Source organism: Paroedura picta, chromosome 1, assembly GCF_049243985.1.
Source record: "Paroedura picta isolate Pp20150507F chromosome 1, Ppicta_v3.0, whole genome shotgun sequence".
Lineage (NCBI taxonomy): Eukaryota > Metazoa > Chordata > Lepidosauria > Squamata > Gekkonidae > Paroedura > Paroedura picta.
Genome location: NC_135369.1, coordinates 118,295,831 through 118,317,321, shown reverse-complemented (window position 1 = coordinate 118,317,321; position 21,491 = coordinate 118,295,831). Strand labels below are relative to the sequence as shown.

General features: G+C 39.9%; 1 protein-coding gene across 1 annotated transcript in view; it reads left to right on the top strand.

Moving 5' to 3' along the window:
* SLC35F1 (solute carrier family 35 member F1) overlaps window positions 1-21,491 on the top strand; it is a 321,899-nt gene that overhangs the window by 284,559 nt on the left and 15,849 nt on the right. The window contains exons 4-7 of the mRNA XM_077301087.1: window positions 4,886-5,045; window positions 7,462-7,618; window positions 13,951-14,003; window positions 18,934-19,088. Of these exons, the coding sequence (XP_077157202.1) occupies window positions 4,886-5,045; window positions 7,462-7,618; window positions 13,951-14,003; window positions 18,934-19,088 (525 nt within the window). The remainder of the gene's footprint in view (window positions 1-4,885; window positions 5,046-7,461; window positions 7,619-13,950; window positions 14,004-18,933; window positions 19,089-21,491) is intronic.

Sequence of the window (21,491 nt, the reverse complement as noted above, 5' to 3'; positions counted from 1 at the left end):
CTAATTTAACAGCCTCATGATATAGATACAGGTTTGGAAGAGATAACCCACCTCTTTCCTTTGAATCTGATAAGATTCTATAACTAATTCTTGGTCTTTTCCCTGCCCAAACAAAATTTTGAATATCTTTCTGCCATTTTAAAAAACAATTTTTCTTAATTATAATCGGAATTGATTGAAATAGATACATCATCCTTGGCAACACATTCATTTTTATAGCTGAAATCCTTCCCAACAAAGAGAGGTTAAGTTTATTCCATAAAATTAGATCTTTCTTAATATCCTCCCATACTTTCTCATAATTATTACGGAATAGTGTTATGTTTTGATTAGTCATCCAAATACCCAAATATTTTACCTTTTTTTCACATCTCAAATCACTCATCTCCTGTAAATTTACCACTTCTTCATGCTTCATATTTTTAATCAATAATTTCGTTTTACTTTTATTCATCTTAAATCCTGCTACCTGACCATAGTCCTTAATAACTTCCAACATTTCATTCATATTGTTTAGGGGATCCTCTAAGAAGAAGACCACGTCATCAGCAAATGCTCTTAATTTATATTCCTGCTGACCAATTTTAGTGCCCTTAATCCCTTGTTCAGATCTAACTTTATTACATAATACCTCAAGAACTAATATAAAAAGTAGGGGTGAGAGTGGACACCCTTGCCTCATCCCTCTATTTATTCTAAATTCTTCTGATAAATCACTATTTACTATAATTCTTGCCTTTTGATCTAAATAAATTGATCTTATACTCTTCAAAAAATGTTCCCCCATCTGCATCTTTTCACAAACTTGCATCATAAAATACCAAGAAATATTGTCAAATGCTTTTTCAGCATCAACAAAAATTAAAGCCACCTTCTTTTCGCAATGTTTCTCATAATATTCAAGGATATCTAGTACTACTCTCATATTATCTTTAACATTTCTCTTTGGTAAGAAGCCCGCCTGATCTTTGTGGATATACTCACCCAAAACCCTTTTCAATCTTTGTGCCAGTATACTCATGAAAATTTTGTAGTCATTATTTAAAAGTGATATGGGCCTAAAATTTGCTATTTCCTCTTGGTCCACATTCCCTTTAGGTATGAGTGTTATGATTGCCTCTTTCCATGAGTTTGGAACTTCACCACATTTCAGTACCTCGTTCATCATTTCAAGTAGAGGTTTTACCAATTCTTGTTTAAACATTTTATAATAAACCGCTGACAAGCCATCAGGTCCTGGCGATTTATTTAGTTTTTGCTTACTAATGGTTGTCTCAAGCTCTTCTAAACTAATTTCCCTATTTAATATTTCCCTCTGTTCTTCAGTTAAACTTCTTATTTTTTGTTGTTCAATGTAATTTCTAATTTGATCTATTTTTGGTTCTTCCTGTTTATAAAGATTGGAAAAAAAATTAACAAACTCACTCTTAATTTTACTTGGATCAAATATTAATTCATGTCCCGACCTAATTCTGTTAATAATTCTGCTTTCTTTATGTTTTTTCAATTTCCAGGCTAATAATTTCCCAGGTCGATTTGAGGTTTCAAATGTTCTTTGTTTAAGACACTCCCGATTCCACTCTAATTCTTTATCCATAATTGCTTCCAATTCCTTTTTAATAATATTAATCTCCTTAACAATAGATCTAGTTTTCTGTATTTGAAGTTGTTTTTCCTTATGTTGAATTAGTTCTAATAATTCTTTTTGTCTTTTTTCCCTCTTCTTTCTAATAATTGCACTTTGGTTGATGAAAAAACCCCTCATAAATGCTTTCCCCGCATCCCATGCATTGCCTATACTTGTATCGTTATTCCAGTTAATTTCCATATATTCTCTAATTTTTTCTTTACCTTTTTCTATCACCTCCATATTTTTTAATAATCTCTCATTCAATCTCCATCCCCTCTTTTTCCTTCTACTTTCTTTATAGGTCATTCCTATTGCTTTATGATCTGAAAGGAACCTGGGGTGAAATTCCATATCAATGGCTTCATTTGTAACTCTCTTTGTTGCCCAAATCATATCAATTCTGGAATTGGAGTTAAATCTATTTGAGTAGTATGTATACTCTCTCTGTCTTGGATTTCGCTCTCTCCATATATCCTTCAAACCTAGTTGATTTACCATCTTGCGAAAATTTTGGGGAAGTGATCCATCCTTTTTGTCTTTTGTATTAACTGTTTTGATACTGTCTCTATCTAGTCCTTTATCTATTACTCCATTTAAGTCACCCATCAAGATCATATCCTCATTGGGTAACTCTAGTAATTTCTTTTCCAATTTTTTATAAAAACAAGCTTTCTTATCATTCGGTGCATATATACCAACACAAGTCATCTTAACTCCATCTACCACAATCTCAATTATTAAGATCCTACCATCGTTATCACTATAAATCAATTTTGGGCTTAGTTTCTCTTTAACATAAAAAATTACTCCTCTCTTTTTCTTCCCATAACAAGAAACAAATTCAAGACCTAAATTTCTCCTTATCAACAACCTTCTATCGTTATTACGTATATGTGTCTCCTGTAAGCAAATTAAATCAACTTTTTGTTTATACAAAAAATGGAAGACCCTTCCACGTTTGCTTTTCCCATTCAACCCATTAACATTCCATGAAAAAAACCTAAGACTCATTTATAAAAAGAAAAAGAAAAAAAATAAAAAACTTACTAAAGTTATTAACCACTTAGTTGTCTAAATCTGGATCTGGGATAAGTTCTTTCTTGTATTTTTGCCAGAAAGCTTGTGTCTTGATCTGTTCTGTAAACTTATATTTTTTCCCTCTGTAGCTGAAGGATATTCCCTCTGGTAGCTCCCATCTGTATTTTATTCCTTTGTTCTTTAAGGCTGTGGACAAAAAATTATAATCTTTTCTTTTCCTCAGAAGCCTTGCTGGAATCTCTTTTAAAATTTTAATACGTTCTCCCGCAACACAAAAAGGTGTTTTATAATGCTCTTGCAAAATTTGATCTTTCATATTCCTTGTAGTAAATTGGATAAGACAATCTCTGGGAAGTTTATGTTGTTTTGCATATACAGAGTTAACCCAAAATACTGTGTCAACTTGGTCTTCCATATATTCTGCATTAATGTTTAGTAATTTGGCCAGTCCATCTATCATAAATTTCCTAATATCAATATCATCCTTATCTTTATCTGGTAGACCCCTAAATCTTAGGGTATGCTCTCTTTGTCTGTATCCCAACATGGCCATTTGGTCCTCAAGTTTCTCCCGTTCTTCTCTTATAGTTTCCACAGTTTGTTCATTATTGTCCATTCTCCTTTTAATTTCTTTCAAATCTTCCACTATTTTTTTTGTTGTTTCTTCCAGTCCTCCTTGTTTTTTGGTTAACTCTTTTATATTCAAACTCAGTTGGTTAATTACCTCCGTATTCGTTTGCAAGATCTGCTTTATTGTTGTTAGTGATTCATTTAATTCCACATTCATCTTGTCACTTCTTGTCTGAGAGGCTTGGGAGCAAGGGTCCCCTTTACCGGCAAATGAAAACCTTCTCAGGGATGTCTGGTAATTCTGTTGGCTTTTACCTTTATTCGTTTGTTTGTTCACAGTCTGCTTATTCTCCAAATGGCCTTCCAGCCGCACTTCCCTATCAACAGGTTTGATCAGGAAAAACCAATACTGTATTCCCTCTTAAAGAGTCCATACATATTTAGTTTAATTTGCCCAGAGGTATTCCAAATCAAGACACAAAGCCAAAGATATTTACTTTAGCTGACACATATGAAATATATTTTCTCAACAATCATGCTGTTTCAATAACCTTGAATTCCTTTCTTCACCTCCCACAGCCTTAAACAAACTCAGCTGGAAGGTAAAACTCCTCCCCTCAAGTGGTTCTTTTACTCACACAGTTCTTATCTCTTTGTTGTATTCAGTGGTACTTCATATTTATGCCTTTCTCTTAATTATCCATATTAAATGAAGCTGCAAGGTGCCGGTGAGGTGTTTATAATTTGTAAAGGGAACGGCCAAACTTTCTGAGCTGTGCCGCTCTTCTGTTGCGGAGAAGGAATTCCCCTTCGTCTCCGCTTCTTCCGAACAGCTAAGCTTACAGCAGGTGCCTACTTTTGTTCCCCTTTCTCCAGGAACAAAAACCGGACTCAATATCTCCAGCAAAAGAAAAAAAAATTCCCTTTAGCAGCCTTGAGCTCTAGAGAGCAAGGAAGGTCGTCTCACCTCTCCCCCATGCAACCGGAAGATCCATAACCAATTCTTCTTCATCGTCATCTCCTCCTTGTTCTTCTTTATACCCCACTGAGGTCCCTCTACTTCCCAGCCTCTACCCCAAATTTCTCAGGAATTTTCCAATCTGGAGTTGGCAACTGTAAAGATGGAGCCTGGGGAGATTGCAGTTTGGAAAGGTGTTGTCAATGTTCATCCTTCAAGGCTACCATTTTCTCCAGGGAACTAGTCTTTGTAGTCTAGAGATCAGTGGTAGTTCTGGAGAATCCCAGGCCCCACCTAGGAGACTTACAATTCTTCAGGCTTGCCCTCAAGACATTAGACCACATATCATCTAAAAATCTTCCTCCTATAGGGATCCCTTTATTTTTCAGTGTGCTAAGCCAAAATGCTGCTCCTGCTTTGCTACCCTATTTTTGGCAATTTGGGGCAGGAAGTATGAAGGCCAGCTCTTCGCCCATTCAACAGCGGCCGCAGAAATCATGCTTCTAGCTACTGTTAGACATCATTGCTTCCTGTTCTCACTCTGGTGTGGCTTTTTGACTGTCATGTAGCAGACAGAATGTGGCTGTATGGGGACATCTGACACCACATAAGAAGGAAGGTAGGAAGTATTGCTCTCTGTCCCTTGGTGCTTCCTTTTTTCACAAAGACATTCTTCTCTTTTCTTACAGCTTCTAGATTGTTTTGTTATACCAGTTGTGATATTACTTTCTTGGTTCTTCCTACTGGTGCGGTACAAGGCAGTGCATTTCATCGGCATTGTGGTCTGCATTTTGGGAATGGGCTGTATGGCAGGAGCAGATGTCCTTGTTGGAAGACAGCTGGGAGCAGGTGAGTATTTGTATAAGCTTTCTCATTTACCCTGTGTCCTGTGATTATTCTCCAATTATCAGAAAGTTCAGGAAATGCCCCTAAATTGTAATTATTAATTTAGGCTGATTATTTTGAAAGCTACCTTTCCATTTGGGCAGAAGTGCCAGATGTTATTATAAGTGTTTAAGAAAATAATTATTTTTCATTAGAACAGAACTAATTTGGAAAGCAGATTTTGTAACTGCTATTTTTAGGTCCTTTGAGTATTGGCTGCATTTAGGGTTACTAGGTATCCCCTAGCAACCAGCTGGGAGTGGGGAATTTACTGGCAGCAAAGAAAAGCCTAGGCTGATGTTGCCGGCAACATGGTAATTTCACTTCCAGAAAGTAATGGAAGTGATATCATTGTGTTGTCAGTGACATGGGCACTCTGGTATTTGCCAAATATTCTATGGTAGAAGTCATTTTTACCATAGAATCTTTGACCAAAGAGCATCCCTGTGCCACTGGAAACTTGATAATATCACTTCAAGTGCACACTGGGAGTTACTTCCTTGCTGGTAATGCAGGCCTAGGCCTTGTTTTGTTGATAGTAAGGCCCCCACTGGTCCCCTGATATGCACTGGTGGGAGGAGCCCTAGTCACAGAACCCCCTGCCCCCATTAGGAGCTTGGCAACACTAACAACATTCCTGCACATATTTTCTCATAAGTAAGTCCCACTGCATTATGTAACTTACCCCCAGGAAAATATAGATAGGATTTCACTTTTAGACCCAAAATATGTTTACTAAGGTCATAGAAAACCTCTGCTTGGATCCAGAGTCACATTTTTCATGGCCATATGGACTTCCACCCATGGAGTGTAATTTTCCCATCTACCATTACTAGCAGCAGCCCAAAAGACCCCACCCCTACACACACACACACACACTATTCCTCTCACCCAGTTTGGGGTATCGGATGGTATTTAGGACTGTTAGGGGAAAGTTTTATGTGCAGAAGTCCATGCACCTTTAGAATATTTTAGTTTAGATCCAATACTTGTTTGCACAAATACCTGCATAGCTGCTACAGGTATTCATTTGCAGTGTGGTCAGGAGTTTGTATAATTTACATTCCATGTACTGTGCAAGTAAGAGCCTTTCTTTGGCAGGGAATAAGTAATGCTTAAATTGGACCTGAATAATTTCACAAATTAGGAAAGTGATTTTCCTGCAGGTGGAAAGCTTAATTTAGGGTTCATTCACAGGCAAAAATCCTACATATAAGTCCTCTTTAGATATTCTGAATTATGGCTGAGAAATTCCTGCAGATTTAGGGGTGGAGATTGGGATGGAGGAGATGGGATGGTGGGGGGAGGAACTCAGCAAGGTATAGTGCCATAGAGTCCACCCTCCAAAGCACCTATTTTCTCCAGGGAAACTAATCTCTGTAGTTTCTGTAATGCTAGAGAAGCTCCAAGCCCCGCCCCCCAGGAGGACTGCAACCGTATTCTAAATAGCCATAGAAATCAGATTGTGGATATCAGGGTTGAAGCTAGCTGACATAATCCTGCCTTTCTACACAATGAAAGTGTGGACAATCTTTTGAAAAGGAAAACTAGCAGCAGAGAAGTCTAGACCTTTCCTCTGATGCCTAGTTCCCTCTGATGCCTAGGTCAAGGATTGATTGATTGATTGATTTTAGTGTAGGACAGCATTCAGTAACAGTGCCACTTATGTCATAATCTGAAGTGCACACTCCAGGAATAGATTTTCTGTCAGTCTGTCTGTCTGTCTGTCTGTCTGTCTGTCTGTCTGTCTGTCTATTTATCTATCTATTGCCTGCCTCTCCCCGAACGCTTGAGGCAGATTACAATGTCTAGATAAAACCCCAATAAAACCCCTTAAAAACAGACATTAAAAGAACATATAAATTACTTTCAATTACTTTACCCCATAGGGATAAATATGCTGCAACAAAACACTTGATAATACCAGACCTAATAATCCTCCCAATAATACATCCAGGAGGGGAAGCGTGATAGAGGGCGCAGATGGCATTCACTACCGCCACTCCTGCAGGGGGGGCCACAATCTTCCTTGCCGTCCGGCCTCAACCAAAGACTTGGTGGAAGAGCTCCATTTTGCAGGCCCTGTGGAATGCCAAGAGATCCTGCAGGGCCTGCAGCTGAACAGCTTATCTGGTTTGCATAAACACATGTCCCAATTGAGATCTACTTACTTGATGACTTTCAAGTCAAAGTGTGAGCTATATATCTGTCCCAAAAAGCATTGCAATATAAATTCTTCCAATTTTTAATCCAATTAACATGGATCCATGAGCTTGAACTGAGATGGAAGGGCATGGGGGAGGCACTACAAATTCTGTAATATAAGTTTCTTCTTCTTCTAAATAATGATGGACCTAACACTTTTTTTTTGTGCTTTAAGGAGAAAATAAGCTTATAGGAGACCTTCTTGTGCTAGGTGGAGCCACTCTCTATGGTATCTCCAACGTTTGTGAAGAGTACATTGTACGGAATCTGAGTCGGGTGGAGTTTCTAGGCATGATTGGACTCTTTGGTTCCTTCTTCAGTGGAATTCAGCTGTAAGTAACTAATAGGCATCATCATGATATGCTTTTGAATCAACATAAGTCTTTTGGTTACTGCTTCTGTCAGTTCTACTGATCTCATATATGTCTATGTACTGAAATGAGCAAAGCTGAGTATTTGTATAGGCCTTCCCATACCTTTACTACAGACCTCTACTACAATGTGTGACAATCCCTTCATTTGCTATATTTCTAACTGGCATATATTCTAGATAAAATACCAGCTACTGGAAAAGAAGTTTCAGAACACTGCAGTCACCAAGGAATGACTGAAAATGTCACTACAGTGTACTGCAAATGCTGAAGGCCAAGTTGATAGTACACACAGATTTGTATAACATGATGCTGATGAAATGCAGCCTTCTGGGGCTGTGATAGGAAGCAAAAGAGCAGCTGGGAGACTTTGCTTTCACTGATTTTCTACTAGCTGCTTCCTGCTTTCCTAGAGGGAAGGGCATCTCTATGTAACCTCTAATTGGCCCCTATAAACAAAGGGTAAAAGAGCAGCCTGGGAAGCTGTCTTTAGGGATGGTTGCCAAATCCGATTTTGTAATACAAACATGCAGTTGCATGCAGTTCCAGACTGCTCTCCAGATTGGATCCTGTTTCAGAGAAATTCCACCTAGCAGTTCAGCTAAATTTGATCCTTACTGTTGAAGACAGTCCTGTAAGTGCTGGCTTGCTTCTGAGAGCTCAGTGGTTTGTGCTTCTGAGCTCTGGAATTTAGTCCTGGAGCACAGATGGTTCTTTAGGAGCCTGCTTTAAGAGTCCCCCAAACCTCGGTTTTCAATCTGTAATCTCCAATGACATTGAGAAGAAAATGAGTAAACCAGGAAGGAAGAGGAGGCAAGCAGTAGACCATTCCCTCTCTGTTTCTGGGTTCTGCTCTATTAAAATTCACAGACTTTGACAGAAGACCCAAAGTGTGTGCTTGACCCTTTATCCCCCTTTTTATCATCTATAGTTGCAAATGACATACATGGACTTCAAAGTAATTCCAAAGTATTAGGGAACTGACTGGCGATTTTTGTAAAATTGTTTTGGACTGTCAAAGACAAGCCACACATTTGCAGAGCCATTTCTTTGATTTTCTAAGGCTGGGCATCCTGTGTGCACAGTGTGGCTCTATTTCTATTGCCATTGTTTCTCTCTCTTGTATCTCTGCTTGGTCAGTATTCATATTTCAGTTTAATGGATTTCAGTCAAGTCCTAAATCAGTGCTCAGCAAACCTATGTTGGCCTGAAGCTGCTGCTGAAAGGCCCCAGGAGCAACATCAAGCAATGCTCTCCCTGTCAACTTGAAGAAATACATTTCATTGGAAAATAAAAAAAAGAACCTACAGTTAACAAAGTAAGATACACAAAAGGGCCCTGAAGTAATTTCTTTTCTGGTTGCCTTGGTGCTGATGCAGAGAAAGCATGTGGTATAATCATTTGTTGACTGTTTCACTTATGACCTCAGGTGAGAGACTTCCATGTGTGAGTATTCCCTCAGATTAGGAAATTTCCATCCATTGGGAAATTACAACGCTAGGGGAAACACTTGTCTACAGTTCTGGCATGCTGGATTTGTGTTTAGGCAGTTTGTATGCATTATGTGCTGTCAAGTCGCTACCAATTTATGGTGACCCTATGAATTAATTACCTCCAAAATGTTCTATCAAGAACCTAGTTCAGGACTTGCAAACTAGAGGATTTTTTTAAATTGAGGACAAAATATTCAAACACAAGAGCTGCACACACCTGCAGTCAATTATTGTCCTGAGGGTAGACATTGCCTACTTTTTTCTTGCATATTTGAAATTAGACCTGGATAATTTTCTTTTCAAAATAGGACTGAATTAAATCCTGAGTCAGTTACAAGCTGAAAACTTGTGGTCTGGGTATCCTTTGGGTGGGATGTGAAATTATTGCAGGGGATCTGTGTATACATCCAACTTGGATATGTTTCTGCCCTCGTATATCTGGGATTCCCCCCCCCCACCAGGTTCAACTTCATGGAGACTACATCCCTTCAACTGCATGTCAGTCTGGCCTCCCCAACTGGCTCTTCCTGCTTTGAGCAGCCCCAGTGGTGTACCAGCCTTGTCAGGGCTGTTTACCTAATCACAAGGACAACTGCTCTTTGTGAGATGCTTGGTTGGAGACATATTAGCTCACATTGGCCACCTTCTACCATCTGTTGTGGCAGATATAAATGAAGACACTGACAGCCCTTGAAAAAGCTGTTGTTCAATCAGTGGCTTTCTTGCGCATTGAGAGCCAGAGTGGTGTAGTGGTTAAGAGCAGCAGACTCTAACCTGGAAAATTGTGTTTGCTTCCCCCCTCATCCTCCTCCACTTACAGCCAGCTGGAGGACCTTGGGCCAGTCCTAATTTTCTCAGAATTCTCTCAGCCACCTGCCCCACAGTGCATTTGTTGAAAAAGGGAAGGTGACTGTAAGTCACTTAGAGATTCCGTAGAAAAAAATGAAGTATAAAATTAGTTGGTTTCCCTGACCTTTCTCACATGCCTGCAAGCCCAGGAGAGCCCAGAGCACCAGGAAGCCATCAGGGGAAGGGTTGCCAGCTTCAGGCTGGGTATATCTGGAGATTCTGGTAGACCCTGAGGAGGGTGGAATTTAGGGAGAGGAGGACTTCAGTGGAGTATAAAGCCATAGATTTCACCTTCCAAGTAGCCCATTTTCTCCAGGTGAAATTGATCTCTAGCTCTTGGATTTCACTTGTAATCCCAGGAAATCCCTGGAAGTTAAGAAGACTAATCAAGGGACAGGAGTTTCACTGGGATGCAGCATATCCCTTTTGACCACCCCAGGATAGCCCTAACTGTGAAGGAGAAGGGATCATCCCCACCCCCTCAAAGGTTCATGCATCTGACATGAGCTCTGATTCAAGAAAGCTCATGCTGGAATTATTTGTTAAGGTGCCCCTGGACTTCTCATTTATTTTGACATCTGAATTAGTAATGGCTACGTTATCAGCTGAGGAAAAGACCCACAACTTAACAGGTGCCCAGGGATCTGACTGTATTCTGGAGATGAGGTCTTGCTTCCTCCAGCCATCTTCAAGGCCAAGCTAGGAATCCCTTGTTCTTGCCTGCCTCAAGCACATTTGAGAATTTTCTCCACAAGGAACATTTGTATTGCACTTTAATCATTATTTATGTTAGATATTAACTCCTTTTGGAACCAACTTACCTCTGAAAAGCAAGGTTAAAATCAGAATAAATAAGCATCCACCAATTGCTCAGTCAAGAACTAAAAACTCATTGGACATCCCAATGAATTCCTTTGAGTACACACTGACTGCTATGTTAGTAAAGGAGCTACACCAGTAATTCCAAAGTGTAAAAATATAAGAACTTTTCTTATACTGTGTCAAATTATATACTGGCCTTTACTGTCTACCCTTCAATCAAACAAACTTTCTCTGAAAGTTCCAAAATAGCACCACCCATTTCATTAAATGAGCAAAGACATGTAGATCAAAGAAATAATGTCTTGCACATGTATGTGTTACTATTTTTCAAATGTATGGCGATGCTGTTGTTGTTATTAATAAAATGGAACATTCATCACTGAATTCATAATGACTTTGGGTCATTATGGGTTTTTTTCTTTCCAGTCAATGGATACTGGTAGTACAGCTACTATCATATGGGAGTCTGCAAAAAAAGACATTAAAGGGGAGTGCTTGAAAAGGTTGATAATCACTGTGCTACATTTGAGTCATAAGCTACAAGCTAAAGATATAAAATATGAATCTTAGCTATGTAACATAACAGCTATGCTTCTTAGCCTCTTCACTAGATTAAAGGCATGCAAGAGATCCATGTACTCTCAATAATATTGCTAATTAGTTGCAGTTCTAAATTTTCTTTATTTCCAGGAGGGATTAAGATCAAATTGAATCTAGACTGGGTATTGTCCTGAGGCAGTTAACAGATCAAAAGCCAAACATTTTTGTAAAATTTAGTGAGACAGAGGAGGACTTCATTGGTCAGTCCATAAGATTTATTTGCCTTTAGTATAATTCTCATTTTGGTAGTTTCATCCTGAGAAGCAAGAGGAAAATATAGTGCAGTTATTACTCATGCTTTGTTGTTACTCTAAATGTTTATGTATAATTTTGAGATTATCCTGTTATATGGATATGATTGAGACATGCATCTGCTTACTACTTGTCTCCCACTGCCTGTGAAAGGATGGATTTATGTTTCAAAATTGTGGTAAACACTATATTATAATAGCCTTGTCAAATAATAATCCTTCCAATCCTGGAATGTTCAGAAGCTCCCCATATAATATATTTTTAAATTAATCCTACACCAGTTCTGGAAGTTATGTGTGGATTCAGATTAAATCAGCAGTTTCCATTGACTCCCCGCGCCTTCCAACTCCATGCCATTCTTCAAGGCCCTCAAGCCCTCAGGAATAGTATTTTGTGGAGATCAGTGGCTCCCGTAGGAGAAAGCCATGGAAGTGCTATTCTGCTGACAGAGAATTGAGCCTGGTTCCAACTCATATTAGGACTCCTTTGGAGGGTGCTTTGGGGGAGCTGCTTTGGAGGGTGGATGCTGTGGTTCTCACTTCCCTAACCCCCACCCTCCCCAGGGTTCGCCCTCAAATCTCCAGGAATTTCCCAACCTGGAGTTGACAGCACTGTCCCACTAGGCCAGGTTTTCTCAACCAGGATTTTGTGAAACCCTAGAGTTTCTCAACAGCTCTGGAAGGATTTCGCTGATTGGGTGGAATTGATATTTATATATATATTTCTTAAACCCTGAAGAATATTTCAAGGCGTTCTCAATGGTAAAATGGTTGAGAAAGGCTGCATTCAGCATTTTACATACATCAGCAGTTTGAAATGAGCCAACCTGGATCATTTTTTGTAGTTCCAGGTAAGTTCTGATGTATAATCCCTATTTGGAAATTTCACATTACGCCTATAAACATACACTTGAAACGGAAAACTATTTATGTTTTAACATTACCTGTCACAATGTGAATGGGAAAATAACATTGGGGAGCTATCTTTGTTTGAAGCAGCTATTTTCTGCACTTGTTTCAAATTAAAAAATCATTTGCTACAGAGGTTTGTCTGATCTCCAGATTTATATTAATTCTGTTTTCAAATCAGTATCACTCTCTGTGTGTGCTGGACATCTTCGAGATGCCACTGTTTCAGCAATGTGCCAGTCTTTTGGATCGCTCAAAGCCAGTTCAGCTGCAGCATAGGGTTGCGCAATTCGGCCGCCGAAGCAGCTGTTCCCACCCGTAGCAGCCAGCACCAGTGCACCAGGCGATGCACACATGCAGGCGCAGAGCTCTGCACCTGCGTGTGTGCGTCATCTGGTACACCAGTGCCCACACCTCCTCCCCCCTCACATGGCACGCGCTGGCTGCTATGGGCGGGAACAGCCACTTCGGCAGCTAGATCACACAACTCTATCATTAACTATGTGCTTGACTGGAATTGGGAAAAAATATAGCATTAACATGGAGACTGTTTGTTATATCAAACATAAGCTATGAACTTATATACATACTTGGGATTTGGCACACCATTGTGCTTCTGTGTGCAACAAAGTAATATTGTTAGATTTACAATGCAATCCTCCTTTTAGTGGGCTAAACCTGAGTAAGTCTCCAGAGGATTACACTGTTAATTACCTTGAATAGAAATCTCCACTTTAGGTAATTTAGGAAACAGCAATGTGTAACACTGTTGAGCATTTCTTTGTCAAAGCTCTCTCTTTACCCAGAATGAATTATCTGAGTTTTGGTCCCAAGTATTTCTAGTTGACATGAGTGGGAATTACTTCATATTACATATGTTTGTGTCCTTGTTGATGAACTGAGTATAACCATGAAAAATTTTGACCTTGACCAACTCTGTTTTGGTGAAACATTTATTGGTTATCTTCCCGGTACATTCTGTGTGGTCAGTCATCTCTTGGTTGTGACTTATTTAGATTTTCTTTGCTGCAAGAAAGAATACAATTTACAATAATAAATCATCACTATTTCAGACTTAAGAGCCCTCAAACATTCACACCACTGATGCCAATATATCATGTTGCTATGAGGAGACAGCTTGTTTTTCCCAAAACCAGTTCAATTTTTGAATTAGTGAGCCTTATTACATTGCCAATTACCTTTCAGACCCACATTTGCAGACATAGAATGGATGAAACAGACCTGTCTGCATTTATCCTGTGCAAGTGTTTTTTCCATGTTTTATAATTCCCTCCTTATTTTTAATGTAGGAAGCTAACTAGAAAGACTGAGTTCTTGTCATCATATTTTATTTTTACTTCTTTTCCAGCGCCATAATGGAACACAAGGAGTTGTTAAAAGTTCCCTGGGATTGGCAAATTGGTAAGTGCATAACTCAGATCACTGAGAGAAATTAAAGAAAGAATGATGTGTGGATGGGTGCTGGGAATGTTGAAGGTGGCAGTGTTTGCAGTTTTATTGAATAGCAGCAGGTAGAGACAGCATTTCTAATCTTTTGACTTTATGTTCTTTGGGTGCTCACTCCATTGAGTATGTTCAATGGCAGTTGGAGGCTAAGAGACATAAGTAGGGAAAGTGTTCTCCAAAGTTCCTCAGTTGCTGTTCTCTATGGAGATTGAAGAAACCCTTAGTCTGTGTTTTAGCTTGATCAGAAGAAGGTTGGCTGCACTGCAGAATGAGGTAGGAAACATGCTGCAAACCTCATGCAAGCAAAATGGGAAGCCCTATCATGATTGGACTGTTTTCGACTTACTAGCTCTCTACCATTCACCACTGACTGCAGTACTATGGCTATATGTCCCATGTTGTTACTTTAGACACAGAATAAGCATACAGAATAAGCATACGCGGCTTGGGTCCTGCATACTTGAGGGACCGCCTATCTCCTTATGCCCCCCACAGGGTACTTCGCTCTGCGGGTAAGAATCTGCTGATGATCCCAGGACCCCGGGAGGCACGCCTGGCCTCGACAAGGGCCAGGGCCTTTTCGGTCCTGGCCCCTACCTGGTGGAACGAGCTCCCTGAAGAGCTGCGGGCCCTGTCGGAGCTCTCTGAGTTCCGCAGAGCCTGCAAAACGGAGCTCTTCCGCCAGGCGTTTGTCTAAGGCCGGGTGATGGCCCGGGGCTAAGATCGGACCCCTCTCCCCGGAGGGGGGAGGCCAGTACTAGACTGACCTGGTTCCCCAGATTGTTCCACCCTATGCCCAATTATCCATCCGTTCCCTTCTGCTCATCCAGTGGGCCTGTATGGGAATAGTTTTTTAATCGCCATCATTGTGACTCAGTCATTATTTTAATGGGGTTTTAATGGGGAATTTTAATGGTTAATATATTGTATTTGTTTTAAAACATTGTGAACCGCCGCGAGCCGGTTTCCGAGAGCGGCGGTCATACAAATCAAATAAATAATAATAATAATAATAATAATAATAATAATAATAATAATAATAATAATAATAATGTCCAGATTTCTGAGAAACAGAAGGATGAAAAGCCAATAAGAGATACAGAATTTGAAGGAGAGAGAAGAGCTGTTTTTATGCCACTCTTTTCATTACCCAAAGGAGTTCTAAAACGGCTTCCAAAACCTATCCCTTTTCTCTCCACAACACATACCCTGTGAGGTGGGTGGAGCTGAGAAAGCTCTAACAGAACTACTTTCCAAGTACAGCCCTAAGAGAACTGTGCCCAGCCCAAGGTCACCCAGCTGGCTGCACGTAGAGGAGTGGAGAATCAAACCTGGTTCTCCAGATTAGAGTCTCTTAACCACTACTCTATGTTGGTTTGAGATGCAAGAGTTCCAAAAAGACCCCTTGTAACTAAACGTAGGATTTTCTTAACCACTGTTTAGTAAAGGAAGAAAAAACCTCCAATAATATTAGCTTTAGAGGTCTGAGTTCCACAGTGTGTTTTCTCAGGGAAAATAGTCATGGGAAGTAAGTCGTGGGCTTCCCCAAGGCTCAGTACTGTGACCAGTACTATGTAATTTATTCATGAATAATCTGGAACAAGGGGTGAGTAGGGTAACCAGGAACTATAGGCCTATCAGAATAATGTCTGTTCAAGGCAAATTAGTAGAACCTGTAATCAAAGATAGAATTGTTAGGCCCATATAGTCTGAGTAGGGAAAATCAGCAAAGAGAACTTTTGAAGTTCTTTCAAAAAGTGAACAAGCATATAGACAATGTAGGCCCAGTAGACATTATACAACTGGATTTCAAAAGTCTTTTGACAAGGTACCTCACCAAAGACTCCTAAGAAAATTTATCAGTCATGGGATAAGATGACAAGTTCTCTTATGGATTAAAAGCTGGTTAAATGACAGGAAACAATGAGTAGGAATCAGTGGACTGTTTTCACAATGGAGGAAAGTAAGCAGTGGCTCCTACAAGGATTGGTTTGGGGGCCAATAGGATTGTGTACTGTAGTGTCCAAATTTTCAGATGACAAAGTTATTCAGGATAGTGAAAACCAAGGCTGACGTGAAGAGCTTCAAGAGGACCTTCACAAACTTCATGAGTGGGTGACAATGGGTAAATGAAGTTCAGTGTTAGTAAATGTAAGGTGATGCACATGGGGGGGGGGGGATCCTGACCTCAAGTATAGGCTAATGGAGTCTGAACTTGCTGAGACTGTGAGAGGGAAAGGATCTAGAGGTTGCAGTGGGTAGTTCAATGAAAGTGTCTACCCAGTGTGCTGCAGTAGTGAAAAAGGCAAACTCTGTGTTCGTGTTGGAGCACCTTCCCTATGAGGAAAGACTGAAGAGTCTGGGACTTTTCAATTTAGAAAACAGGTGACTAAGAGATTCATAAAATTACAGATAAAGGTTTATAAAATTATACATAGGAGATTATTGACAGAACATTTTCGCCCTCTCAAGGGCATCCAATGACACTGAAGGGTAGTAGGTTCAGAATGGTCAAATTAAAATGCTGTTTTATACAGAGTGATTAAAATGTGGAATTTGCTGCCAGAAGATGTAGTGATGGCCATAGGAACAATCAACTTTAAAGGGGGATTAGATAGGATGTCTATCAAAGGCTTAGTAACCCCATGGTAACTGAGGGAAACCTCCACATTTAGAGGCATTAAGCCTCTGAATCTGTAAGTCATGAGGCTACATTAGGGGAAGGCCGTGGCTTCAATACCTAGTTGTGGTTGGCCACTATGTGAAACAAGATGCTAGACTATTGGTCTGATTAAATAGGGCCCTTCTTATGTTCTTATGCATGCAAATGAATGGTTGTTTCCAGGATGATAAATATAAGACCTCCTTGGACTATTGCCACTCCATCGACTATTACCAGCATAGCACTGAAATGGTCATGCAAAATGATCTATGGTTTGCTTTACTATTAAACCAAATATTCCATTTTCGATTTGAGAAACTAGTTCATGGGCTCAGGTATCTTTGCTAAACACATACTTTCCTTTATAAGAATCAACATTTCGGTATGATCTCTGCATTTGATATTTGCAACAGAATGCTCTAATAACAAGATACACATGCTGAATAATGTAAAATGGCAAGCTGAGCACAAACGGCTCTGATAATGAGAGCCGAGATAATGTGCTGGTAATGTGTCCCTATTAACCTACTTCCAGAGGCAACATCGAAAGCAGCAGGTTCAGAAGCACTCATAGTCTGCTAGGGACAAAAGGGAATCCCTGAGCACTGGGCTGCCAGGCTAGTCTATTGCCTCCCTGGAGCTTCTGCTCATCAGTCCCACTAATTCTCTTAAAGCATTAATAGGCCACATGCACATCTGTCAGGATGTTCTCCCACACAAATTGTTTAGCCATTTCAAAACAATAAAACAAAAGAGTTTCTCACAGAATTTTAGGCTCCTTCTGGGGCCTATTTCCCTTTTAGGGAGGTTGAGTGACACTGAAATGTGGTATAAATTTTCTAGCAAAGGTACTCACAACTGCAGTTTTCACAGGCAGAAGCTCTGCAGCCTCTCCAAAATACTCCCCAAACCATATCCGGAATGGGTTCCCTTTCCTTTCTTTCTGGAATGTTTACTTTTTAAGCAAACCTGTACATCATACAAACTGGCTAGAATCTATTACAACGTGCATTCCAGCTTACTTCCCCTCTTGAAGTGCGGCTCCGGATTCGTAATAGCTCTTAACATTTGAATAATCTGCCCTGACAGCCGCAAGTATACCCATCTGCTTAAAATCCACCTATAATTAGAGATACGTATATCCCATGCTAAAAATAAGGCAGACCACATTTTATGTCAAAGCTGAATTCTATAAGCTGAATCAATGATGCAGTTAACACTGTTCATGGTGAGATTTTTAACTAGATGCATCTCATCTCACACTTTGTCCACACGGCTACACAGGCAGTCTCATTACGAATTCCTAATAAGAGTAGCCAATTATTGAAGAACCTGCTGATGGTCATAAGGCAGCATTATTTCATCAGATCAGAATTGATAATAAATGTGTGAGTGAAAATGTTTGCCCTGTACATCTGTCCTTAAATCAATGTGTTTTAAAGCTAGTACTCAATTGCTTGCCAGTTTTGATCACATCTAGATATTGATCGCTTACTACTCAAGTACGATTTTCAAAGCAATTGAAAGATGTTCTCAGAGAGATTTTTATAAGCATCCATTGGTCTCTTTCTCTTATAAAGGACACAAATTAAACACTATATAGAATGGCCACCACTTTGAATATCAACCAATGCCAGTGTTGCACTATTAAATTGTTCTCTTATTCGTTGTGGATTAATTGTAAAGTCTTGATAGTCTCTTGCAACAACAATAGACAAGGAATCTTGTGGTTTGTTAAATATTGCATTGATTATGCTTTAATTTGTTGATGGAAAACGTGATAATTTGTAGTGAATTTTGCTAATTATTCAGACAAAAACATTTTTTTTCCAGGGTATGAACTTAAATTAGACACCACTCACTTCTTCAGGTGTTTAGAGATGCCAAGGAATATGTTTGAAATTACATTCTATACAATTTTAAATTAATCACACTTTTCATTATCAAAAACACTACTGCAAAAAAGGCCTTTTTCCTGTTAACAGAACACTACTAGCTACTACACTTCTGTGTGTAAAGTTGTTAAAACATCTGCTTTCTTAACTGAAAGAATAAAGCAATCCTGCAGTTTATAAATTGGCCCTTCCCCACCCCCAGCCCAATTGTGAGGAAATCTTAATCTTCTCATCTAGTGAAAGATTCTTCCTTTTTTTCCTCTCTCTCACCACTTGGGGCAAGTTGTGGAAATCATTTAATTCTTTTTCGGGTTCCTTCTTCTCCCAGGGTTGCTGTATGTTGGCTTCAGTGCCTGTATGTTTGGCCTCTACAGCTTCATGCCTGTGGTCATCAAGAAAACCAGTGCTACAGCTGTCAACCTCTCCCTGCTTACAGCAGACCTATACAGCCTTTTCTGTGGATTGTTCCTCTTCCACTACAAGGTAAATAGAGCAAACTGTGCATTTGAATAATTCATTACTTACTGTTCAAAAAGAGTGCTAATGCAGAGAAATCAATGCAGGCAGAACAATGACAAGATTTCTACACTGCCTACATCTTACTTCTGCCCATCATTTTACTGGCACCCTCACATCACATACACAATTCATTCTATAACCATTGTGACCCATGTGGAGGATACATCGGCCATGCTGCTTCACTATTACAGGATGCAAGGGGGCATTTGCTGGAGCATGGTGGAATAAAATTAGGGATATCACAAATTTTACAGTGAACCTGTTCAGCAGTCATATCGTTTGATACAATCTGAGTATGAACTTGATCAAGGACACATTAAATTTGCATCATGAAACTCAAATATCTGCTGAACAAGTTTGCAATTGCCTGGTGATTGGAAGCCAACTCACAACTGGGAGTTGGGTTCTGATCCACACACACACTCCATCAGAAAAATAGCTACACAGTGAAGCTGAGATCAGAAGCTATTAATTTCTCATCTCCTAATGAAAAAGGTAGATGAGAATGATATCATTTTTGTTCCATCTTCCCTAAACTGGGCATAGACAGGAGCTTTGCTTATCCCAGGAGATGACAAATGAGGATGTTCCCCAAATGGCCCAAATGTACGTACACCTTGACCAAAGAAGTGTCCTCCCTCTAAGGGGTCAGAAGTCTATACGCACCTGTGCTTAGGACCAATGTTATTGGACTCATATTGCCTGATGTACACCAAGGTCAAGGATTTGTTCTAACACCTCATTCAGGGGTATAGATTCTTTGTTCTGTATATTTCCCCCTATCTGAAAAGCTATTCTGCTTTCAGCACTGCTGCACCCATTCTTAGCACTAATCCCTTTGTTTTATAGCAGATTGACCAATGGGCAAAAACCTCTTTGGTATAAGGTAAACTGCTATAAGCTAAAATAGAAACAACTCAATGATTTTAGTGCCTCTTGCAGAATGTAATTTTATGAGCTTTCAAGTATCCTCTACATGATTACTTTCCTCATTGAGCAGCTTTAATGCACCCACAGCAGTAAATTTTTGAAAATCAAAGGACCTCTAGGAAAGTAGCCTCACCAAGTTTTAAAGTGTTGGAAACTAAATGCACCTCCCCCCAATTACATCTGCAGTATTCTGTCGTCTTCCTGCATCATCTTGAAATATGTTTAGAAATGAACCTTGGTCAGTATGTAAGATATAACCCTTCATGCCATAGTCACAGATACAAGGTTGCCAGTCTGCAGGTGGCAGCAGGAGGTCTTCTGGAATTACAATTGATCTCCAAGCTAATCTTGTTCCTATGGAGAAAATGGCTGCTTTGTAAGGTGGACTCTGTGACATTATACTCCATTGGAGTCCCCCCTTTCCCAAGCATCCACACCCAAGATCACCAGGAATTTCCCAGCCCACAGCTGGCAACCCTAGGAGACTGGCTCTGGGTTTTGTTTTGTTTTGTTTTATGGCACAACGGTAATGACTGGGGAAGGCACTGGCAAACCACCCCGTATTGAGTCTGCCATGAAAACGCTGGAGGGCGTCACCCTAAGGGTCAGACATGACCCCATGCTTGCACAGGGGATACCTTTACCTTTACCTATGGCACTGTGGTTATGTTCAAAATCCTACAAGCTAGGCTCCAGCAATATGTGGACCGAGAACTTCCAGAAGTACAGGCAGAATTTCGAAGAGGCAGAGGAACTAGAGATCAAATTGCCAACATACGCTGGATCATGGAGAAAGCTAGGGAGTACCAGAAGAACGTCTACTTCTGCTTCATTGACTATGCTAAAGCCTTCGATTGTGTGGAGCACAACAAATTGTGGCAAGTTCTTAAAGAGATGGGAATACCAGAGCATCTTATTTGTCTCTTGAGAAATTTATATGCAGGTCAAGAAGCAACAGTGAGAACTGAACATGGAATCACTGACTGGTTCAAAATTGAGAAAGGAGTTCGGCAAGGCTGTATACTGTTGCCTTGCCTATTTAACTTGTATGCAGAGCACATCATGAGAAATGCGGGATTAGAGGAGTCACAAATTGGGATCAAGATTGCAGGGAGAAATATCAACAACCTCAGATATGCAGATGATACCACTCTAATGGCAGAAAGTGAAGAGGAACTAAAGAGCCTGTTGATGCGGGTGAAGGAGGAGAGTGCAAAAGTTGGCTTGAAACTCAACATCAAGAAAACAAAGAACATGGCATCCGGCCCTCTCAATTCCTGGCAAATAGATGGGGAAGAAATGGAGATAGTGACAGATTTTATTTTCCTGGGCTCCAAGATCACTGCAGATGGGGACTGCAGCAAAGAAATTAAAAGACGCTTGCTCCTGGGGAGGAAAGCTATGGCAAATCTAGACAGCATCCTAAAAAGCAGAGAC